The sequence below is a fragment of the Spermophilus citellus genome (assembly GCF_964194105.1).
Source record: "Spermophilus citellus genome assembly, chromosome: 5".
Lineage (NCBI taxonomy): Eukaryota > Metazoa > Chordata > Mammalia > Rodentia > Sciuridae > Spermophilus > Spermophilus citellus.
The window spans coordinates 155061953-155082543 of NC_138186.1; the positions used below are offsets into that span (position 1 = coordinate 155061953).

At 35.9% G+C, this 20591-nt stretch overlaps 1 protein-coding gene across 1 annotated transcript in view; it reads left to right on the forward strand.

Moving 5' to 3' along the window:
• ADGB (androglobin) overlaps positions 1-20591 on the forward strand; it is a gene marked incomplete at both ends in the record, with an annotated part of 160763 nt that overhangs the window by 66610 nt on the left and 73562 nt on the right. The window contains 6 exons of the mRNA XM_081295062.1: positions 5147-5276; positions 13410-13443; positions 14172-14352; positions 14821-14884; positions 16452-16554; positions 18898-19039. Coding sequence (XP_081151188.1) covers positions 5147-5276; positions 13410-13443; positions 14172-14352; positions 14821-14884; positions 16452-16554; positions 18898-19039 — 654 coding nt within the window. The remainder of the gene's footprint in view (positions 1-5146; positions 5277-13409; positions 13444-14171; positions 14353-14820; positions 14885-16451; positions 16555-18897; positions 19040-20591) is intronic.

Here is a 20591-nt window from a genome sequence, read left to right on the forward strand (position 1 = left end):
TAGTTTAGTTGAAGTTTTAATTCCACACTATGAATGAGTTGTTTATTATACTTAATATTGTCTGCTTCTAGTAGCCTTGCCTCTTCCCAATTTGTCTAATGTTCTAGATGCAATGAGAAATATTACCAGATTTTTAGAATTATTTAACATTGGTTTATATATATTGATAATGAAGACCTCAAGGATCAGCCTAGGGGCTTTGCGTCTACACTGTAACACCTTGATACTTAACACAGTTATAACAGGCACTCCATAGATATTAATTGAATAGAAAATATTTTGAGACATAACTTATTAAAGACATTTTATTATGTTCCATCTAATATAGTAGCCATAAAGCACATGTAATATATGAGTTGGTTACTTAATATTATGTAAAATTAAAAGCTAAATCCCTTAAAAAAAAACCCGAACTCTGTTGGTTAAATCAACAACATTGAAATTTCTCAATAGTCAAATATTTTAAATGAACATTTAATAATTATATAATTGTATACAGGAACCTGCCCATAGTTGTAGCATTTTATTATAATGCTATTTTTGCTATTTTATAATGCTATTAGTTTTAGTTTTTTTTTTATTAGCTCTACCTGTATTTCTATTTATTGATTAAAATAAAGAAAAGCTGGCTTATTTATATAATACAGCTATATAAAATTTTCTTCATCCTAACAGAAAGGTCAGTTGAATTTAATTATTCAAATGTAATAAAGTATTTCAATCTTTTCAGTAAATTTTATTTCATAGAAAATTATGCTTTGATGACAAACATACTAAATTTGTATCAATACGGTGATTATAGGAGAGGAATGTTTGTGCTTTCTCTTTATGGTAATCTATACTCATTTTAAGATAAATTTTAAATTGAGTAAAATATGGCCTACTTTGAACAGGCTGGCATAAAACATGAGAAAGTCTGGGTGAGCCTTCCTATCAGAAATGTCAAAATAGTGTTGAAGTGCATAGTGATTTACTAGCAAGGAAACTATAGTTTATGTGAAAAGAAGGCTTATTTGTTGTGAACAATATGTGAGTTTGTTAATTTAATCATACTTCAATTATCCCTCAACAGAACTGCAAAAATATAAAATGTATGTAAAATTATTTTTTAAAAAATAAAAGCTCTAGACCCCCAAAATATAATAAGCCAAATTAGGAACTCAATAGGTATGTTAAATAACAAGCTATATGCAGCCTGAAAGAGAATTAGCAAAATGGAAAATAGGTCAAAGATAATACTCAGACTGAAGCATGGAGAAAATGGTGGGGGTGGTGATGAGAGAATATAACAAGTACAGTAAAATACACAAACGACAAGTTGAAAAACGAACAGTGCAGTGTTTAGTACATATCAAGAAGTACAGAGTGTACCCTCAGAAATAAAGAATAAATATTTGGAAATAATAAGAGTGGTCAAAAGAACCCCAGAAGTATAAAATTAAAGTCAAGATTCAGTAATTCCTGAAAACACCAAGCAATAAAAATACAATGAACACCACAACTAGACACATCATAATCAATCCATGGATAAACGTAGTGCAATAATATACAGACATAAAATGAAAGCAACACTGCTACACAAAGCAGCAGAGAATGAATCTTGAAAGAAAAAAAATAGACCAAAGAAATCTGGTGTAAAACTATATGGTTTGTTTGCAATTATTCTTTTAATATGCATTAAGAAAAGAAAAATTTCCAGAATGACACAAGTTTTAGAAGTTGTGGTGGCAGTTGTGATATGGAATATTCACCCTACCTGGAAGGTACTCTAGGAGAGCTTTTGGGGTGCTGCTGACACTCAATCCCTTCCTCTGAATGGTGATGATACAACCGTGAGAATGTTGAAGTTTTTCAGCAAGTGTATATTATGTGGGCACTTTTTAAAAAAATGTATTTTCCACTCTTTAATAAACATGGTTGGCCAGCTGATATCTTAAGATATAATAGACACACATCTAATGCCATCAGATGGAGCATTAGCCTTTTCTTGGCTATACTATAATCCATGATGGGATTACAAATTGAGACGGGGAAAAGAGTCTGTTAGTTATAGTAACAGACCACTTTTAGGGACACTTTGCATCATACCCAGTTAATTTACATTTCTATAGCTTGTATTTATAAATTTCAGAATGCTAGAAATGCTCATTACAACTTTTACCTTCAAGGTTCTATTAGTTTTATGAGTTTCATGAATTTATGATTGAATGCTACGGTGCATGGGCAGGGACTCCTACACAGTATGGGCAGACAAATATTGGCAGTTAGTAGTGAGAAGCCATGAGGGAGAGGTTAATAAACAGAAAAAAAAAATTGTTCTTCATTGGTTTTAAAAATCTGTTACTATTACAAATTTGTAAATCTAGTTTTACTCAAACTTTTGTTATAAGTAAATCAATTTCTATGAACATTTTAAATACATTAAATTTATTTAAACATTTTAAATTTTATTTAAAACTTATATATATGTGTGTGTGTACAGACACACACACACACACACACACACACACACACACACACATATATATATATATATATATATATATATATATATATATATATAATTTTCTTTTTGAGTACTTTAAAACCCAAAACTTGTAGGAAAAAAAAATCTTGGCAAGTATTTAAATCATCACAAAAAAAGTCATATAACCAAACTGAAGTATTCATAGACACTTAATTTTTCCTATAGATCATTAATGTTTATAAACCAAAATTTTCATTTGACTTTTAACTTAATCATATAGCTAAAATTAAATACTAAGCCATACATTTAAAAGCCTAACTTCTTAGATTATGTACCATGCTAAATACGTTTATTTATTACAAAATACCACATACAGTGTCTTAGTTTGTTTCTGCTGCTATAACACAAATATCTTAGATTGGGTAACTTATGAGCAACAGAAATTTATTTCTCACAGTTCTGGAGGCTGGAAGTTCAAGATTAGATGCCAGTAGAGCTGGTGTCTAGTGTGGTGCTTCCTGTATCATGGATGACATTTTTTTCTCTGCAATCTCATGTAGTGGAAGGGCCCAAATATTCCTTTTTATGGTCTTTTTTGGAAGGACACTAATCAACTCATGAAGGCTCCACCACTCTCATAACCTGATGGCCTCCCAAATCTCCACCTCAAAATACCATTACTGGAAATTAGGCTTTAACATTTGAATTTGGGGAGATGCAAACCATCAGTCTCTAGCATACACATGGATTTTTTTAAACAATATAAAAAATGTTTATGCTTCACAATTTTTCTAATTAATTTTATTAAAAGTTAATTAAAATTTACTCACTGTATTGTCAGGATTCTCCTGAGAGACAGAATCAATGGGATGGGTAGAAAGATGACAGACAGGTGATAGATAGGTGTGAGGGGATTTGTTGGGGGAGTAGGATCACACATTTGTGGAAACTGAGAAGTCCCCCAGGTTATCTGTAAGCTGGAGAACCAGGGAGGCCACAGTGTGGCTATCCAAGTCCAAAGGCCTCAGAGCCCCGGAAGCCAGTGTTGTAACACTGCATCTGAGGTCAGAGGCTGAGGAACTCAGCAAGTGCAAGTCCTGGAATCCAAAGGCCAGAGAACATGGAGATCTGATCTCCAAGGATGTGAAAAGAGGGTGTCCCAGTTCCAGGAGGTAAGGAATGAATTTCCTTTTCTATGCGGTTCTGTTCTATCAAGGCCCACAGCTGATGGGTGGTGCAGCCCCCACTGAAGGCTGATCATTCCCATTCAGCCCACTGATGCACCTGCCAGTCTCCTCCAAAACACCCTCACAGACACACCATGAGTAACCAGTTATCAAGGTGTTCCTTAATCCAGTCAAGTTAACACCTGAAATTAGCTCTCCCCTCTACTAAGAGTATGATTTTGTCGTCCGAGTAAATTTTGGGTTATCTTTCACCTGACTGGATGTGAGTGCTAATCAGAGACTAGCTGGATATCAGAACTGCAGCTGCAGACCAGCAGGAAAATTTTTCTCCAATTCATATTATACCCAGCTTTGAAGAATCTCTGGGCCCTCGGGAACCATAAATGAGTTGATTTCCTAACCCAATTCCCTTACCTGATTTTCTTTTACTTCCATTCAGCTTTATTATGTGATTAAGGTGGATGGAAATTCTAATACCTGAAACAGGTGACTTCATGGCTTGATTGGATTCAACTAATCTACTCCCTGCTTGGATCTCTGATGAATTCATCTGCATGTCCTTGCTATCTGGCAGACTCCAGTGCAAAAATGTGAACAGCATCACATCCTATATGAAAGGCAGTGTCCTTAGTCCTGCCTTTCTGTACAATCAGAGTTCCCAGAGCAACATAAGAGCAAGCCCTTTCTTGGGAAGCCCTTCAAAGTGGCCCCTGTAACAACTTGCTTTCCTTGGAAGGAGGCTGTGTCTGTAGCAACAGGCCAGGTTTGCCCATTCTGGCCTATGGAAAAATAGGAGTCTCTTAAATATGCTTGTGCTGCACTCTAGTGGCCGATCTGTGTAAATCAGAGAAGTTTAGTTCCAGGTAACAAGTCAACAAGTAAAACTTGAGCTTGTAGTTTTGCCAGACATGCTGGGAATATAATTTATAGTTTATAACTTCTGTACCTGTAAAAGTTTATTATTTTTTGAACATGTCTAAATATATATAATATGACACATGTGTTTTTACTGTGCCTGTAAAATTTTAGCTCTGGAAATAGTGATTTGGGGAAATATCAATTGTTCAAAAGGAATTACTAAAAATACTTGTGTAGATACCATAAATATCACAGTTATGAACTTTAGTGCTCAGCATTTGTAATTAAACTTATGCCTCTGGGCCCTGTTTCATGAACATTACCCTCACAATTAATTAGAGCAATTCTAAATATCTGATTTCTGTTTTGATCATCAACATCCAGATGGTTACCATAACTTTAATATAAATAGTGTTCTAGAGAACTTATATACTGATACATTGACTGATTTTGAATATTTCTTCAGTAGTATCGAAGAAAGGTCATGGTTTAACATGAAGCTTTAAAAAATTCCAGGTTGTAAAAATGGGAGAACAACAAAATGAAGAATATCCAAACTTTCTCTTGTTGAAAAACCATAGTCACTTAAATCTTGAGATTAAAGTTATGGAAGTTTTGTGTTTTTCCCCATTAGGCATTACGTAAAATCTGTTATTAAGAAAGGGGTAACTCCAGGATCTGGTTTACCTTCTCTCATGGAAAATGATGAAACTATAAGCCTCAGCCAACCAGAATTGAATCAAACAACAGGAATGATTTCCCAGGTATTTGGCCTAACCTTTAGTTACATTCACAGCCGGCATGTATGATATTTTTTTATTAATTGTGAAACATAGTATGCATATAAAGAATGTATATTAGGCATTAAACTACATAAAGAATACTATTAAAATAAATTTCTAATGTATCTCTGACTTAGGTGAGAAAAATGAATATTGATCAGTCCCTGTGTGTCTCCTCTGGGGCATTTCCTATCTGTCATTCAGACACTGGTATTAATCAAATCTATACTTTTCTAATTTTGCTGTGGGTGTATATGTATTTCTAATTGACATACATCCCAGATTAATTGTTACATCATTTTAATGAAATTTGATTGTATTAACTCTTTGATTTCTCTCCCTTAACATATTTGAGTTTCTTCTCTTATTGTGTTTCACAGTTCATTCATTTCACTGAACAGTGGTATTTACTGTAAAACAATACTCATAGTTTTGGAAAATGTATCATGGTGTTAATGGCTGTATTCATCACTTCTTATTTCTTAATGTTGTAAGCATTCTAACCATGATTATTTTGGGGGCAGGTAGTGGAAATTGAACCCAGGGTACATTACCATTGAGCTACATCCCCAGCCTGTTTGTTTGTTTGTTTAAGGCAGGGTCTCACTCAATTGCCTAGGCTGGTCCCAAACTTGTGATCCTCCTGCCTCAGCCTCTGGAATATCTGAGGTGACAGGCCTGCACCATGGCACCCAGTTTATCACAAATAATTTGATGTCCTCTACATACCTATGTACAAATTTCTTTAGTTACAGGGTTCATAACCTTTTTCGAAATATGACTCCTCTTTACAATTACATTAAACTTTAGTGCTCAGTAAAAGCAACTCATCTCTTTCTATGTATTAGTTAACTGAGGATTGTTGATAGGGAACAATGGAAAGCAAAATAGCTCTCTGGGTTAGCACTGTGAGAACACACAACTTCACTATTTGATCGGTGAATGACTGCTATGCAGAGTTGACATTGGCCAGCTTTAGGCCACAGCAGCATCTGTAGACAGAAAGATGTGACCACATGAAATACAACAGTGGGTTTAGTAACTGTTCCTTTCAAGGTAGTGTTTGGCGTACCTGATCTTTCATGATATTTGCAACAGCTCTAACATAACATAATTGAAAATATTGTGATTTCTTTTGTAGGTAGGGTCCAAGTTATTGCTGTTAACATTGTGGCTACTTCCTTACAATGATAAATTGACAACTGAAGAAAATGATGAAATCCAGTTAAAGATGTAACATGTTAATCATCTGTGGTACTGGGTTTTCGAAATCTAACTATGAACCCAACTATCTAACTATGGCATCAGATTAGGAACCATTGCTCTAGGATATTTTATGAGTAAGCTTTCCAATAAAGTAACAAAATACCTGAGAAAATCAAAAGGAGAAAAGATTTATTGAGGTTCATGGTTTTAGAGGTTTTGTTGCTTGACTATGGTGAAGCAGAGCATCATGGCAGAGAGGGCTTCATGAAGCAGAGATGCTCTCCTCACAGAAGCTGGAAAACAGAGGCAGAAGGGGCCAGGAACAAGATGTACCTTTCCAGATCACACCCAAGTGGCCCCACCTCCTGCAGTTTCCACCACCTCCCATAGTCCATTCAGTTACGAACTCTTCAGTGGATTTATCTATGGAGGAGATCAGAGCCCACATGATCCAACTACTTCCCAATATTCCTGCCTCTGATCTCTGCTGCATTGAGGGACCAAGCCTTTAACACATGAGTCTTTGAGAGTCGTTCCAGATCTAAACTATGTCATGAATATGGAATATAATCAATTGATCATGGAACATTCACTTGCTTAATCTTATAATGAAATGCCAAGGAATTTTCCAGTATGAGTGTAGAAATACTGCTTCTATCAGCACTAAATTAGAGTTTTCTTTGTTCTGCATACTGGCCAACATTCAGTACTGTATGATATTTGTCAATCTACTTGGTGTAAAGGGGTGTTTTAAGTATAAAATAGGTAAAATATTCACATTTTCAAAAATAAAAATAGTGTGTTCATTGCTTCTATCTATGTATCTCTCCATCTTTGATCTTCCATAGGAAACTTTAAGAATTTCTTTACATAAATGCAAAGAAATTAACTAGATGTAGTGGTGCACATTTGTAATCCCAGCTACTTGGGAGGCTGAGGCAGGAAGATTGCAAGTTTGAGGACAGTCTTGGAAACATAGCATGACTCTGTCTTGAAAAAAAAAAAAAAAGACTGAGAATGTAGCTTTATGGTAAAACACCCAGGCTTCAATCCCAGTTTCATGATAAAAAAAAAAAAAAGGAAAAGAAAGGAAAGAAATACACATATACAAACACATTCCACAACTTCTCTTTATCCAAATATTTAAAAAAATTAAAAGTGCTTTTATATACTGGTGATAATTTTAATCTATACCTGAGAAATGTCTTCATTCTTAGCTGCTTATTATTTCTTGTGCGAATGGACCATAGTTTTTATTCTACCAACCTCTATAAAGGCACTATCTTTTCTTACCATAAATAATGCTCCTGTGGATGAAATACATGAAGTGGCATGGTTTGATCAACAAATAAGATTTCATTGGAATTTTTTTTATAGTTATTGTCAATATCCTCCATAGGCTTGGTATTATTCTGCATTCACGCCAGCATGCATGAATATTTCCTTAGAGCCTCACAGAGAGGTTGGCAAATTCTATTTTCAATTTTTGTTAAGCAGATTGGTAAGGAAAAGTAGATCATTTTATTTTAAATTTCTACTTAACTGATAATGTGGCTGACATCTTCCTGTATGTTGACTGCCATTTCTGTGTGTGATTCTGAGAGGTACTTGCTTTTGTCTTTTCCCTACTTTGTTTTTTCTCTTGATTCGATGTTTTTCTTTTTTATCTTCTATTGATTTTATTTTTTTAAAATTACACGATAGCAGTGGAATGCATTACAATTCATATTACACATATAGAGCACAATTTTTCATATCTCTGTATATAATTATGTTCATGCCAATTCATGCTTTTATACATGTACTTTGTGGTATTTTTATTTTGCATCATAATTCTTAATACACATATATACCACGATTTTTCATATCTCTGTTTGTATATAAAGTATGTTGACACCCAACTCAAGTCTTCATACATGTACTTTGTATAAGGATGATGTACTTTGTATAATGATCACATTCCACCATCCTTGCTAATCTCCTGGCCTCTCCTTTTCCCTCCCACCCCTCTTCCCTATTAGAATTCATCTAATCCTCCCATGCTCTCCCTCCCTACCCCAGTATGAGTCAGCCTCCTTATATCAGAGAAAACATTCAGTATTCATTTTTGGGGGGATTGGCTAACTTCACTTAGCATTATCTTCTTCAATGCCACCCATTTACCTGCAAATACCATGATTTTGTTGATTCAGTGTTTTTCTTTACCAATTCATAGATGCTCTTGGTGCAAAAGAAACAGTTACCCTTTACAAATTATATGTGTTGTGGTATGTTTTATCCAAGTTTTTGTCTAATCTTTTCACTTTTCTTATTGGCTTTTTCTTTTTAATCTATTTCTAAATGACAAAATAGCACATTTATCATGTACAACATGATATTTTGAAATATATATATATATATATATATATATATATATATTACTGAATGGCTGAATTGAGGTAACCAACATACTTAACATATGTTTTGCTGTGGGAACACTTAAAATCTACTTTCTTAGCAATGCTTAATAATCTGATACATTATTATTAACTACACAGTCACCGCGTGGCACATTAAACCCCTTAAGCTTATTCCCATGCTCTAAAAAATATAAAATTCCTCTAATCACTATAATCCACAAAACACATCTGCTTTTGTATAAATGTCAGTTTTTATCTTGGACACATCACCTCCTAGATTTTTCTGATCTCTTCTTTTCCTACAAAACTAATGGCAACTGTCCTCTTGAGACTTCCTTCTGTCTCCCTCTGATGGGTTTATTTGGGAAGACCATATCTTCTTTCTTAGTTTGTACCCTATTTTTGGTGCAGTACATCTTCCAATACCTCCTACAATAAGAAGTAAGAGAAGTAATATTATGAGCACTTGTATGCTTGAAGGTACCTATATTCCACCTTCCCACCTGGTTGATATTTGGGCAGGATATGAAATTCCAGTTTGGATGTCATTTTCTTCATAATTCTGAAGGTCGTGTTAGTACCTGTCTTCTACTTTTACTCATTGCTTTTGACAGTACAGGTAACATTCTGATTCTTAATGTGTGTGCCACTTGCTGCGCCACCTCTAGAAAGTTTCAGGATCATCTTTTCTTTCTTGGCACTGTATAATTTCACAATGATTGTCCTGGGTCTGGATCTCTTTGGGCATGAATTTTGCTGGGTGTTCTGTGAGGTCCTTGGGAAGTTATGATTTTCAGTTATGAAGAATTTTCTTACATTGTTTCCTTGAGAATTCCTTCTTATTTTCTGTGCTTTCTTGATTTTCTATTATACTCACCACCTCTCAATTTACCCACTAATGTGCTTGAATTTTTTCCCTTTCCTTTTCATCTATTTGCCTTTACTTTAGATTCATAATAAGAGTGTTTAGTTGTGCTAAAATATCCATAACATTTATCATCTTAACTTTTTCAAATGTGCAGTTCAGTAGCATTGAAGATATTTACATTGTTGTACAACCAATACGCAACACTCTTTTCATTTTTAAAGGCTTAAGCTTTATCTTTAACCAACAGCCTCCTTTTCTCTCCTCCCAGACCCCTGAAAACTGACACTCTGCTTTCTATCTCTATTCACTTTCCTGCTTTATGTACCACATATAAGGGGGAGTCATAAAGTATTTGCATTTTTTTGTGACTGGCTTATTTCCTCTAATATCATGTCACATTTGTGATTGGTGTTAGGAGTTTATTTTCCTTCAAAGGCTGAATAATATTACGTTATATGCATACTGTATTAGTCAGGGTTCTCTTGAGGAACAGAATCAACAGAAAGTATAATTATAAAAAGGGGACTTATTAGGTTGGTTTACATGACCAAAGGCTGGATAGTCCTCAATGGCTGTCTTCTGGTGGAGAGCTGGAAGAACCAGTAGCCCAAGAGGCTGAAGCCTCAGAACATGAGGGATCAATGGTGATACCCTAGTCTGAGACCACAGACTTCTGGTGAATCACTGTCAGAGTCCTCTTTGGAAGAGTGAAGAAGTGATAATCAGATATCCTCAGACAGTTGCAGCAGCAATCAAGAACCAGTTCAAGAAGAATCAAGCTTGCATTTGCTGCTTCTTCCTTGTTCTTCCAACTTTTATTCCATCCAAGTCAACATCCTATTGGGAAGTGCTGCCCACACTTAGGGAGGGTCTCCATTTCAGTTGGCTATCCCACATGCCAATCATTCCTAGACACACTCTCATCCACACATCCATAATTCTCTAATCATGGGCATCTCTTAATCCAATCAAGTTGACAATTCAAATTAACCATTACACATATACTACATTTGGAATATCCATTCATCCTTCAGGAGACTTTTGGGGGACTTCCACCTTTGGGCTGTCGTGGACCAGGCCTCCATAACATGGTCGAATACACCTTTCTTTGAGACTCTGCTTTCAGTTCTTTCAGCAGGTCCCGAGTGTTCCAGTTTCTCCACATTTTTGGCGACTCTTGATATTTTCTGTGGGTTTTTTAAAATTTTGTTTTGTTTTCCATGGTAGCCATCCTCCTTGGGATGAGTTGATGTTTCATTTTGGTTTTAATCTGCATTTCCCTGATGAGTAGTGAGTTTGAAAATCTCTTCATGGGCTGTTTGCCATTTGTATATCTTCTTTGGAGACACAAGTATTCAAGTCCTTTGCCTATTTTTTGTGGGGGAGCACAAGAGATTGAACCCAGGGGACCTTGACTGAGCTACATCCCCAGCTCTTTTCTGTTTTTTATTTTGAGACAGGCTTTTGTTAAGTTGCTGGCCTCAAGCTTGCAATCTTCCTGCCTCCGCCCCTGATTCCCTGGGATTACAGGCATGCGCCTAGCACCTTTATCTATTTTTGATAAGGTTGTTTGAGAGTTTCATTGTTGCTGTTATTCTTTGGAAAATTTCTTAAGTTCTTTTTGTGATACTTATCATATATATGATTTGCGTTTTTACTATGTGGATTGCATCCTTTGATGTACATTTTGTTTTGTTTGTTTTTGTTTTGACATTCATTTTTGCTATTGCTGCCTCTACTTCAGGGTCACCAAGATCGGGGGTTTCCCTCTGGATTTTTCTCAAGGTTTTACAGTTTGTCTCTTCGTCTTTTGTATTCACTTTAGATATAATCTTTACATATATAACCTGTTATATATAACCTTTCTATTGAATTTGTTTCACTATCCTATTTTCCATTTTGACGAAGTCTTCTTTATTTTTTATTACTTTCTGTAAAAGTTTCTTATTTGATAGATGAATATCCTCTTCTCTTTATGATATCTCTGATATCATTATTTTTTAAATGCCCCCTATTGTTGTTGTGTTCTTGACTCATCTGTATTTATTGCCCCTTAAACAGAATGTGTCTTGGGGACTACATTTCTATTCACAAGCCTTATTGAGTTACTTCTCTATCGAACTGTATCCCTCAGTAGACCAGATTAGATCTTTTGTCACTGAAGTGTTTGTTCCAAGGTAGACCTTGATGTTTAAAAGAAATATATTTGTTAAAATGGCTTGAGTGTCGTCTTCTCAGGATCCACTTTTTAAGCTTTCCATTCCCTGTAGTTACTCTTAGTGTATGTACTCCTCCTCTAGAACTAAGCATGCTAAACTGAGAAGAACCCTCCAGGGCTTGTTTTCCAAAGGAAAGTATTTAGAGGAGCAAAACTGTAAACCTGCCTAGCTGTGTTATGATGCTCCCTATGTACTGTTTCTGGTTTTTATCAATCTCCTCACCCATACTCATGATTTTTTTTTTGTATAAGAACCTTGACTCAACTCAGATACTTTATTGCACATGAATACATGAGGAATTTAAGGTGCTAGGATCTTCTGATTGGAAGCAGCATGTGGCACAGCTCAACTTGTCAACTGGTGGCTTTAACCTAGGAGAATTAGAGATGAGCGAGATTGATTTGGAGGAGAGGCTGGCTCCAAATGTCAAAATCCCCATGTTTTGTTTTGTTTTTTTTTTTTTTGCTGCTGGATCAGTTTCTTCAATTGAGAGTCCCCTGATCTCCATCTGAGGGGAACCACAGGGATATATCCATCCATGTTAAAGCCCAAGGCTAAGCAGCACAGAGGAACTTAAAGTCTCAACACTCAGCTTGTGAACTTTCATTTAAACCTTCTGGTTTCTGTACACTAAGCTCTCCTGCTTTCCACACTTCTGTGAATTCAGACCTAGAGATTTCTCATTTCTCTGTGAGGAACTTTCCAGTGTCTGGTTTAGGCAGAAGGGATTAGAGAGAAGAAGAGCTCCTTATACAGTCAAATCAAACCATTTCCGTGTTTCTAGCTCATTTCTCATTTCTCTCCTCTACAAATACCTGCTAATTGTTTCTGGGGTCCTAAAGACAGAAGTGCTTCAAACTAGCACTCAGTATTTTGTTATTTCTACTCTTGTATTTCTTCCATTCACTTTATATCATCCAAACTATTATATACCATCCATAGTCAGTCTAGAAAAATTTACATCATTTCATTTTTCTATATTTATTTTAGTTGTGTTCCAAATAAAACAGAGTTGTACATATGAATTCAACATGATTTCTCTATTAAAATATTCAGGAACCATTTTTGTAAGTGAGACCAGCCTTTCTGGGTTCTGTACACTAATTGACACTCATACTCTCAGTTTCTCTGTATTTATGGAAGTTACCTCATGACAAGTGGTATTATTGTTTTAACTTTTATTACATAAGGTTTTATCATTTTATATATTCTGTTTAATATCAGAAGCTTAAATCTTCAGCTGATGATTTAATTGCATTCACACCTTTTGAATTTTAAGATTAAAAATCAACTATCTGTTGTATAAGTTTTAGTTCAGTTTTCTAGAAATGTTAAAAAATCTTAAGAGCTTTGATGCTTCGCATAGCTGTAGTGTTTTTTTGCACTAAAAATCATTTCTTAATATGTTCCTTTCATTTCACAGGGTAATACTTCATCACAAGTTGGAGTTGGAAAAGGTGAGTTAATCTTTCATGGCTTTTCCCCCCCCAGTAAACACTGCAGCACACAGGGATCTCCCCTCCACAGCGCTTCTGCATCTCCCCTGATTTTTTGAGTCTAATCTGCTTTGGGCTAGGAAAAGTGAGATATATTTTTACCTGTTTAATTTAATGTTTCATTAAAAATGAAAAGGATCTGATGTGGATCGACACGTAGAGCCCATGCCTTCCTATGTATGCACAGTACGGTCAAAGTGCTGACATCATGTGTCATCTTCAGCTGCTGAACCAAGACTCAAATAGGATGCAGATCCAGAAAGATGTCATGTGGCATGTAGATACACAAAATGTTGGTTTAAGAATTCTACAGGAGCTGTATGACAATGCTTTACCAATACCCAAGGAGACACAAAATCATGGGCTACTGGGAACTCTTAAATGGCTTACTGAAATGCTTTTGTGGCAACAGATCTGTCAAGTTTTCACTTTCCTTTCTGTTTTCTGAGCCTTCTTTGCTTATGTGAATATATTTTAAGTACATAAGCTAACTGATGTTGTAACATCACATTTTTTGAAGAATGTGTTCACAAATTTATCAATGATTCAAAATTTCTGAACATGCTAATCTGCATAGAATTTAGGTTCAAATTCACCTACATGTATGAGATGTGTCTCCATAAACTTGAGGTCTTTATGTAAATGATTATCTCATTAAATGTCTCCCCTCCCCAAATAAAAATGGACAGATGAACAAATAGACCTTGGATTGAATGACATCCATCAAATTGATGGTACTGGTTTGGAAAAGGATGCCGTCAGCCAGATAACAGAAATACAGGAAAAATCACAGGAAGAACTTGTAGCAATAAATAATGGTGTTTCCAAAGAAATATGGTTAGATTTTGAAGACTTCTGTGTATGCTTTCAGTAAGTATTCAGATGGGAATCATCAGACCCTACTCTGTTGGATAACTCCTTAGCTGCATTATTATACCAATATACATTAGGATTTATTTTTGTACTTAATGTAATAGTTATATTGTTTATTAATTCTTAGCTATCATTAAAGAGTTAAGCCATATTTAGCTGGGTGTTGGCCTATCAAATAACAGTTTTGAAAGGAAAAAATGGATGTTTTGATTATCCACACAGTACATTAATAACAAAACCCATCCTAGGTCAGTTTCAGTTTCTCCTCAAGATTTGTTTGTTAAGAGACACATAAATTTTTCACTGAATCATTTTTGTCCATTTAGGGAAACTGATTCAATATTTCTTTCTATAATTTTTAAACGTTCTATCTCTGATTATTTGATTTTGAGTCTAAGGACCTGAACATGTGGTACATGTCTTTTCATGTGATGAAAATAACCTGTTTTAAATATTTTTCTTCAGGAATATATATGTATTTCACAAGCCAAGTTCTTATTGCATTAACTTTCAAAAGTCAGAATTTAAGGTAAATATATTATCTCTTACCTTTAACTTTATACCCCTAAGTTTTTAGTTGAATCTCACTAGGAAAAACACATTCAAGTTTCTCAAGTATCTTTAAACTTTTCAGCTCTTATCAAAACAATAAGACTCCACAAGCTCAAGTCCCTAAATGTGATCCACATGTGGCCATGTTGTAGTGGTTAAATCTGGGGATGTATTATGATACAAATTCACATAAAGAAAAAAATGATTTGGGAATAAATTAAAGAGATGCATAAATAAATTTGTATTTGGTTTTAATTGGTATTTAGTGAAGAGTATGTAATTGCTCAGCCACAAGCACATTGTCCCTACCATGTCTGGTTTGGGGGGATATTTTCCCATATTCTTTACTTTCTAGCAACTTTTTGCTTTCATCCTTCTTTTCTTCATCCAGCTAATGTCTAGAAGTCTTATAGAGCAGAAAAGGTGTCCTGGCCTTTCCCTGGCTATGACATCAGGTCCACTAGCAGGACCTCATGCTTTCTGCAGCTCTGTGCTTACCCAGGTGTGACCTTCTGACCATCCCAGCTGCCTGGTTCCTTCTCTGCACCCTTCCTGCCCCTCACTTGATGTTACCAACTTTAGAAAGACTGTTTTTGTTTGCTACTGCAAGACTTTCATGGAATTATATGAAAACTCATTAAGGCATTGTTTAATAAGTTGATTAACAAATACTACTTTGAGTGGAATTTGGAGGATACTATGAAATGTATCCTCAGGGACTAAATTGTACTGATACAAGAACCATACAGCTTCTGATGATAATCCCACAAGTCCATTAGCAGTATGCAGAGGCAGTGGAAATAAGAAGAACTTTAAATTGCTCATAATAGATAAAAAAAAATGTAAGCAGGCAGAGGAAAACATTTTGAGCATTCTTTGAAAAGTGTTCTGTAGCTGGTTACCTGCTCTGAAAGGAAGATTAGGATCTTTGTCCATAATTAGGGATATAGTGCCATATAGGCACTGAGATCATAAGTAGCTTTTATGTCATCATTTCCAGGGATCTTCTCAGTACTGTATTGCATCTCCAAACTAAAAACCCAGTTGGTGGCATTAGCAAGCAATGGGTACATTTCTGAATATTTTGTGAAAAGAAGGAAAAGAGGGGTTTTGTTTATTTTAATCACATATGTCCCTGCACACTACCTATACACATCCCCATTAGACATTTCCATTTTCTGCCAAGTTACTCTGTGGTCTCACCACCTATCAGCAACTCATTCTCTGAGCTCTTAGCTCCTTGCCCTTGCATTTCTCGAATAAGAAGATCCTTTTTCTTTACCCCGGTAAAAAGTTTTGCTTCTCTTTCATATGGTGGACTGTCTCCCTGAGTCCCTATAGACCCAACCACTGCAGACTATCTCCAGCATTTACCCAGTAGGATTTTTTCATATTATTAAGCCCATAAAGTAGTATGATGTTTAGAATGCAGTAAGTTTCTTTCAAACAGCAGACATTAAACTATATATTATCAATAGAAGTAGAAAATAGTGGCATGAATGGACTGGTAATAAGTACAATGATTGACATCTGATTTCTTGCAGTTCTCAGATGAACGTGTATCCTATTATCTGTTTGTGGATAGTCTAAAACCTATTGAGCTACTGGTTTGCTTTTCTGCACTGGTACGCTGGGGGGAATCTGGAGGTAAGAGGGCTCTGGGGAAGCAATTGTGCAAATGTGCAGATCACATGCAGTTGGTCAGAGAACCCTTGATCATAATTTTAGGCATAGATGAAGGAGCTTCCTCTCTTCCTAGAATTTCTCAAAAGTCATTCAGGAATACCTAGGCCACCTCCTCTGATGCTCTGATGCTTTCTCTGCATGACACAGAGGACTGCTCACTCCTGACATGTGCTCCTCTCCTGGTCACAGTTGTCTGTTCACATCCTGTTTTTCTTGTCATTATTTTTTATTTTCTCAACATCTATTAAAATCATGAACCCTTTCTTCTTTTATCTGAAAATCTGAAGGATCCTTTCCTCCATTCCATGTTGGCTTTTGCTATGGTTCACATGTGGTTCATCCATCCCCCAGAGGTCCATGTGCTAGAGATGTGGTCCCCAAAGTGGTGATTTGGGGTAGAGGAACCTTCAAGAGGTGGGACCTATTGGGAAGTGACTAGGTCACTGGGGATGCTGCCCTCAGAAAGGATTAGTCCCATGGAATGAATTAGTTTTTATAAAAGTGGGCTATTATGAATGGAATCCACCTGTCACCCCAACCCTGCACATGGCCAGGTTCCATATTCTTTCTCTATCCAGCATCATGTTCTTAGGCCTACAGACTGTGAGATAAATAATCCTCTTTACTTTATAAAGTACCCAGCCTTGAATATTTTATTATAGCAGCATCAAATAGACCAATACAACCTCTTACACTCATGATTAGACTGTAGACTATCTTTACCACTGGTGTGTCATCTTAATTGTGTTCCTTTCAAGCACCCACTCTATGACCACTGCCCCCTGACTCTCAAATTCATTCTCTAGAAATCCCAGCTCTACAGTTCTTGACCTGCCAGGGTTTCTATTCATGTACTCTACCACTTCTCTGTCTATCAATCTCCTTGTGTCCTTTTCTCTCCCACCTCCAATGTGAATTTTATGGCCCCCACTATAATGATAGCTTTGCTCATACCCTAAGCACACTTGTTCTTACCCGCTCTCATCTTGCTTTCCTGATAATAATCCCAATATTGGTTAAATTTAACTCAATTTCCATCCTGTGCTTGTAACAGAGTAACTGAATATGATTGGAGAAGATGAAACAAAAAACAAAACCCTGGCTAGCCCACTTCACTTTGAGGAGCTCAAATCTTCACAAGACCTATAAATTCTGCCAGCATTTCTTGATGACATTTCAGCCCTTTAAATCTCTATTTTCAGATTTTCAACCCACACTCTTACCTTCATTCGTTTTCAGCTGATGGCTATGCTCCTGATTTCAATGAAGAGATGGAGGAAATTAGACATAAGCTTAGAAAATGAGCCTCTTATCTTCCCACAGTCAATGCCCAGCACTCCAGTGTGCTGCCTTCCTGCTGTGGGTGGGCTGTACCCACTCCTTTCAAGGCCAGCACATTGCACACACAAAAGCATCATTCTTTAATTCTGTATCCTGTTTTGTTAAAGTATTTATCTTGAACTCATTAGCACCTAGGGCTGCAGGTGTTCAATAGCTATGCACTGAATGCTTACTGTTGACTGTCTTGCCAACATTGAGGACAAGGACTTTTATTTTCCACCAGGGTGTTGCCAGTGATTCCAGTAGGGTCTAGCAAACAGCAAATGACCAGTTAATATTTGTATAATTAACTTCCCAAAATTCAGTAATCTGATATAATATGTCTAACTCACCAATATCTCTTAGGTCACCATGTCCTAGAACATTCCAGGTCATATTGTAGCCTTGAGTGTTTTCTGGATATAGGGCAAAAAGTATTTTGTCTTTAGCCATTGGTGAAAACTAGTTCATATTCTTTATCATGTTAAGAAGAAAACTTGCTAAGTTTGTTAATTACTTTCAATCTCAACATAAACTCAAACACTGACAATCAAATTTAGTTGAACAATGGGCTACTTTGATTTTCTTTGACACTATCTTTGAGAAATCCCTTACTGCCCCCAGATGTTGGGTATTTCCTTTTATTACCATTGTATCTTGGAAGGCATCGTAATTACTGCCATAAAGATAATAAAATGATGATCTACTGCAATAAAACACCTGCCTATCATCTTTTCATAATATTCCTGCTCAGTACTTATTCACCTGAGGCAATGATAATGAGGAAGCAGACAGAATAGGGAGGAGGATCAGGGTTCCAACTAAGCGTTCCTTCCAATAATTATTTACTTGAAGTAGATTTTTGAGAATATCTCTCATATCTGAGTTATTACTATTATATTGCTACTGGCCAAAAAACAATAGTGGTGAAGGTCAACTGTACATTTACATCCAAATTTCATTTTATTTTCACTTTTCCTATAGCCTTAATGAAGGACAGCCCTCCCATAGAGCCTGGCCTCCTAACGGCTGAGACGATTTCTTGGAAGTCTCTGAAGCCACGCAGCCTTGTTCTGAAGATCCACACGTATGCCGCTAAGGCTGCTATGTTGCGCTTGCCTGTTGGGTATGGAGTGACTTGGTTTCCCCACCTTGAATCTTAGAAAACCCTTTAAACCTCTGATTCATGAAGAAGTGAACAATACAAACTAACTCCAGGATATTGATACCCCAAGCAATTTCTTTTTTTTTTTTTTAAAGAGAGAGTGAGAGAGGAGAGAGAGAGAGAGAGAGAGAGAGAGAGAGAGAGAGAGAGAGAGAGAGAGAGAGAATTTTTAATATTTATTTTTTAGTTCTCGGCAGACACAACATCTCTGTTGGTATGTGGTGCTGAGGATCGAACCCGGGCCGCACGCATGCCAGGCGAGCGCACTACCACTTGAGCCACATCCCCAGCCCCCCAAGCAATTTCAAAATGCACACATCTACCCTTCAGATCCTTGAGAGAAATAATTCCATGAATGAATAAATTGAGAGCAATCATACACAGGCCACTCTTTTGGAAAATCCATCATTGCCAATAATTTTGGGAACTCATTTGGTTAAGAAAACTACTCAGATTCATTTAAACCAGAGATTTCTAATATTAATTAGTAAAGAAATCCATTTTTTTCTCATGAATCTTAGTGTGTTCCTTAATTCCATTTAAACATAGTTGAGAAAGAGCATCTCTCCCTACCAATCTGGAGTTCCACCTGTGGTTATTTTTTGTTAGATGTTATTTTTAATTAAGGTAAAGGTGGCTAAATGTATCACACATTCCATTGTAAAAAAAAAATACATAAGGAGCATGGCTTCTTGATTTTGGTAAATAAAATTCAGAGCATGTGAAATATTTTCACCTAATTTTCCCCCCATGATCAATTATTCTAATTCTATGTGATCAATATAAACCAATGGCTCTGGTGCAAAAGGCAAAGCCTACATAATGAAATAAAATGCTAAACTAATATATGGCAAGCATTTAGGATTTGCAGAAAATGATCAATTTTAAAACTTCACTATTTCTCACTTCTGCCTTAAAACTCTAGGAGAAAAGATTCTTCCAAGTTACTTCAAACACTCAATCGTTGACACAACCAAGGACAGAGAATTAGTAAGAGTTCTCTTGTGGCCACATTCCCCATCCCACAAGCCCCATCCATCAACATGAATACCCCTGTTCTCAGTAATATTGCAGCTGGTAGCTGATATGCTATTAACTTACATAAAATGATGCATTTTTTAAAGAAAAAGACTGTAAAATTGACAAAACCCTATAGGCACATAATTTGTTGTTGTTAGGAAAAAATCAAAGCTAGTCTTTCAGAATGTGAGTGGAATGTGTGGGAGGTATCCCCAGCATGTTCAAGTTTGTCATTTGGCATAACTATTTTTGTCCTATGTAATTAGTCAAATATATAGTCCATGATCCTCAAGACTTTTTTTTTTTGAGTGAACATTCAAAGTTCTTTGTCCCATCTATGTAAAAAAAAAAAAAAAAAAAAAAAATATATATATATATATATATATATATATAGTAAAACTCAACGCTTCAGAGACCTTTGTCCTAGTTTGAGTTTCAAGTTGTTCTCGAATAACTAATAAAGGCAAATATGACAGCAGAGGAGGCAGCTGGT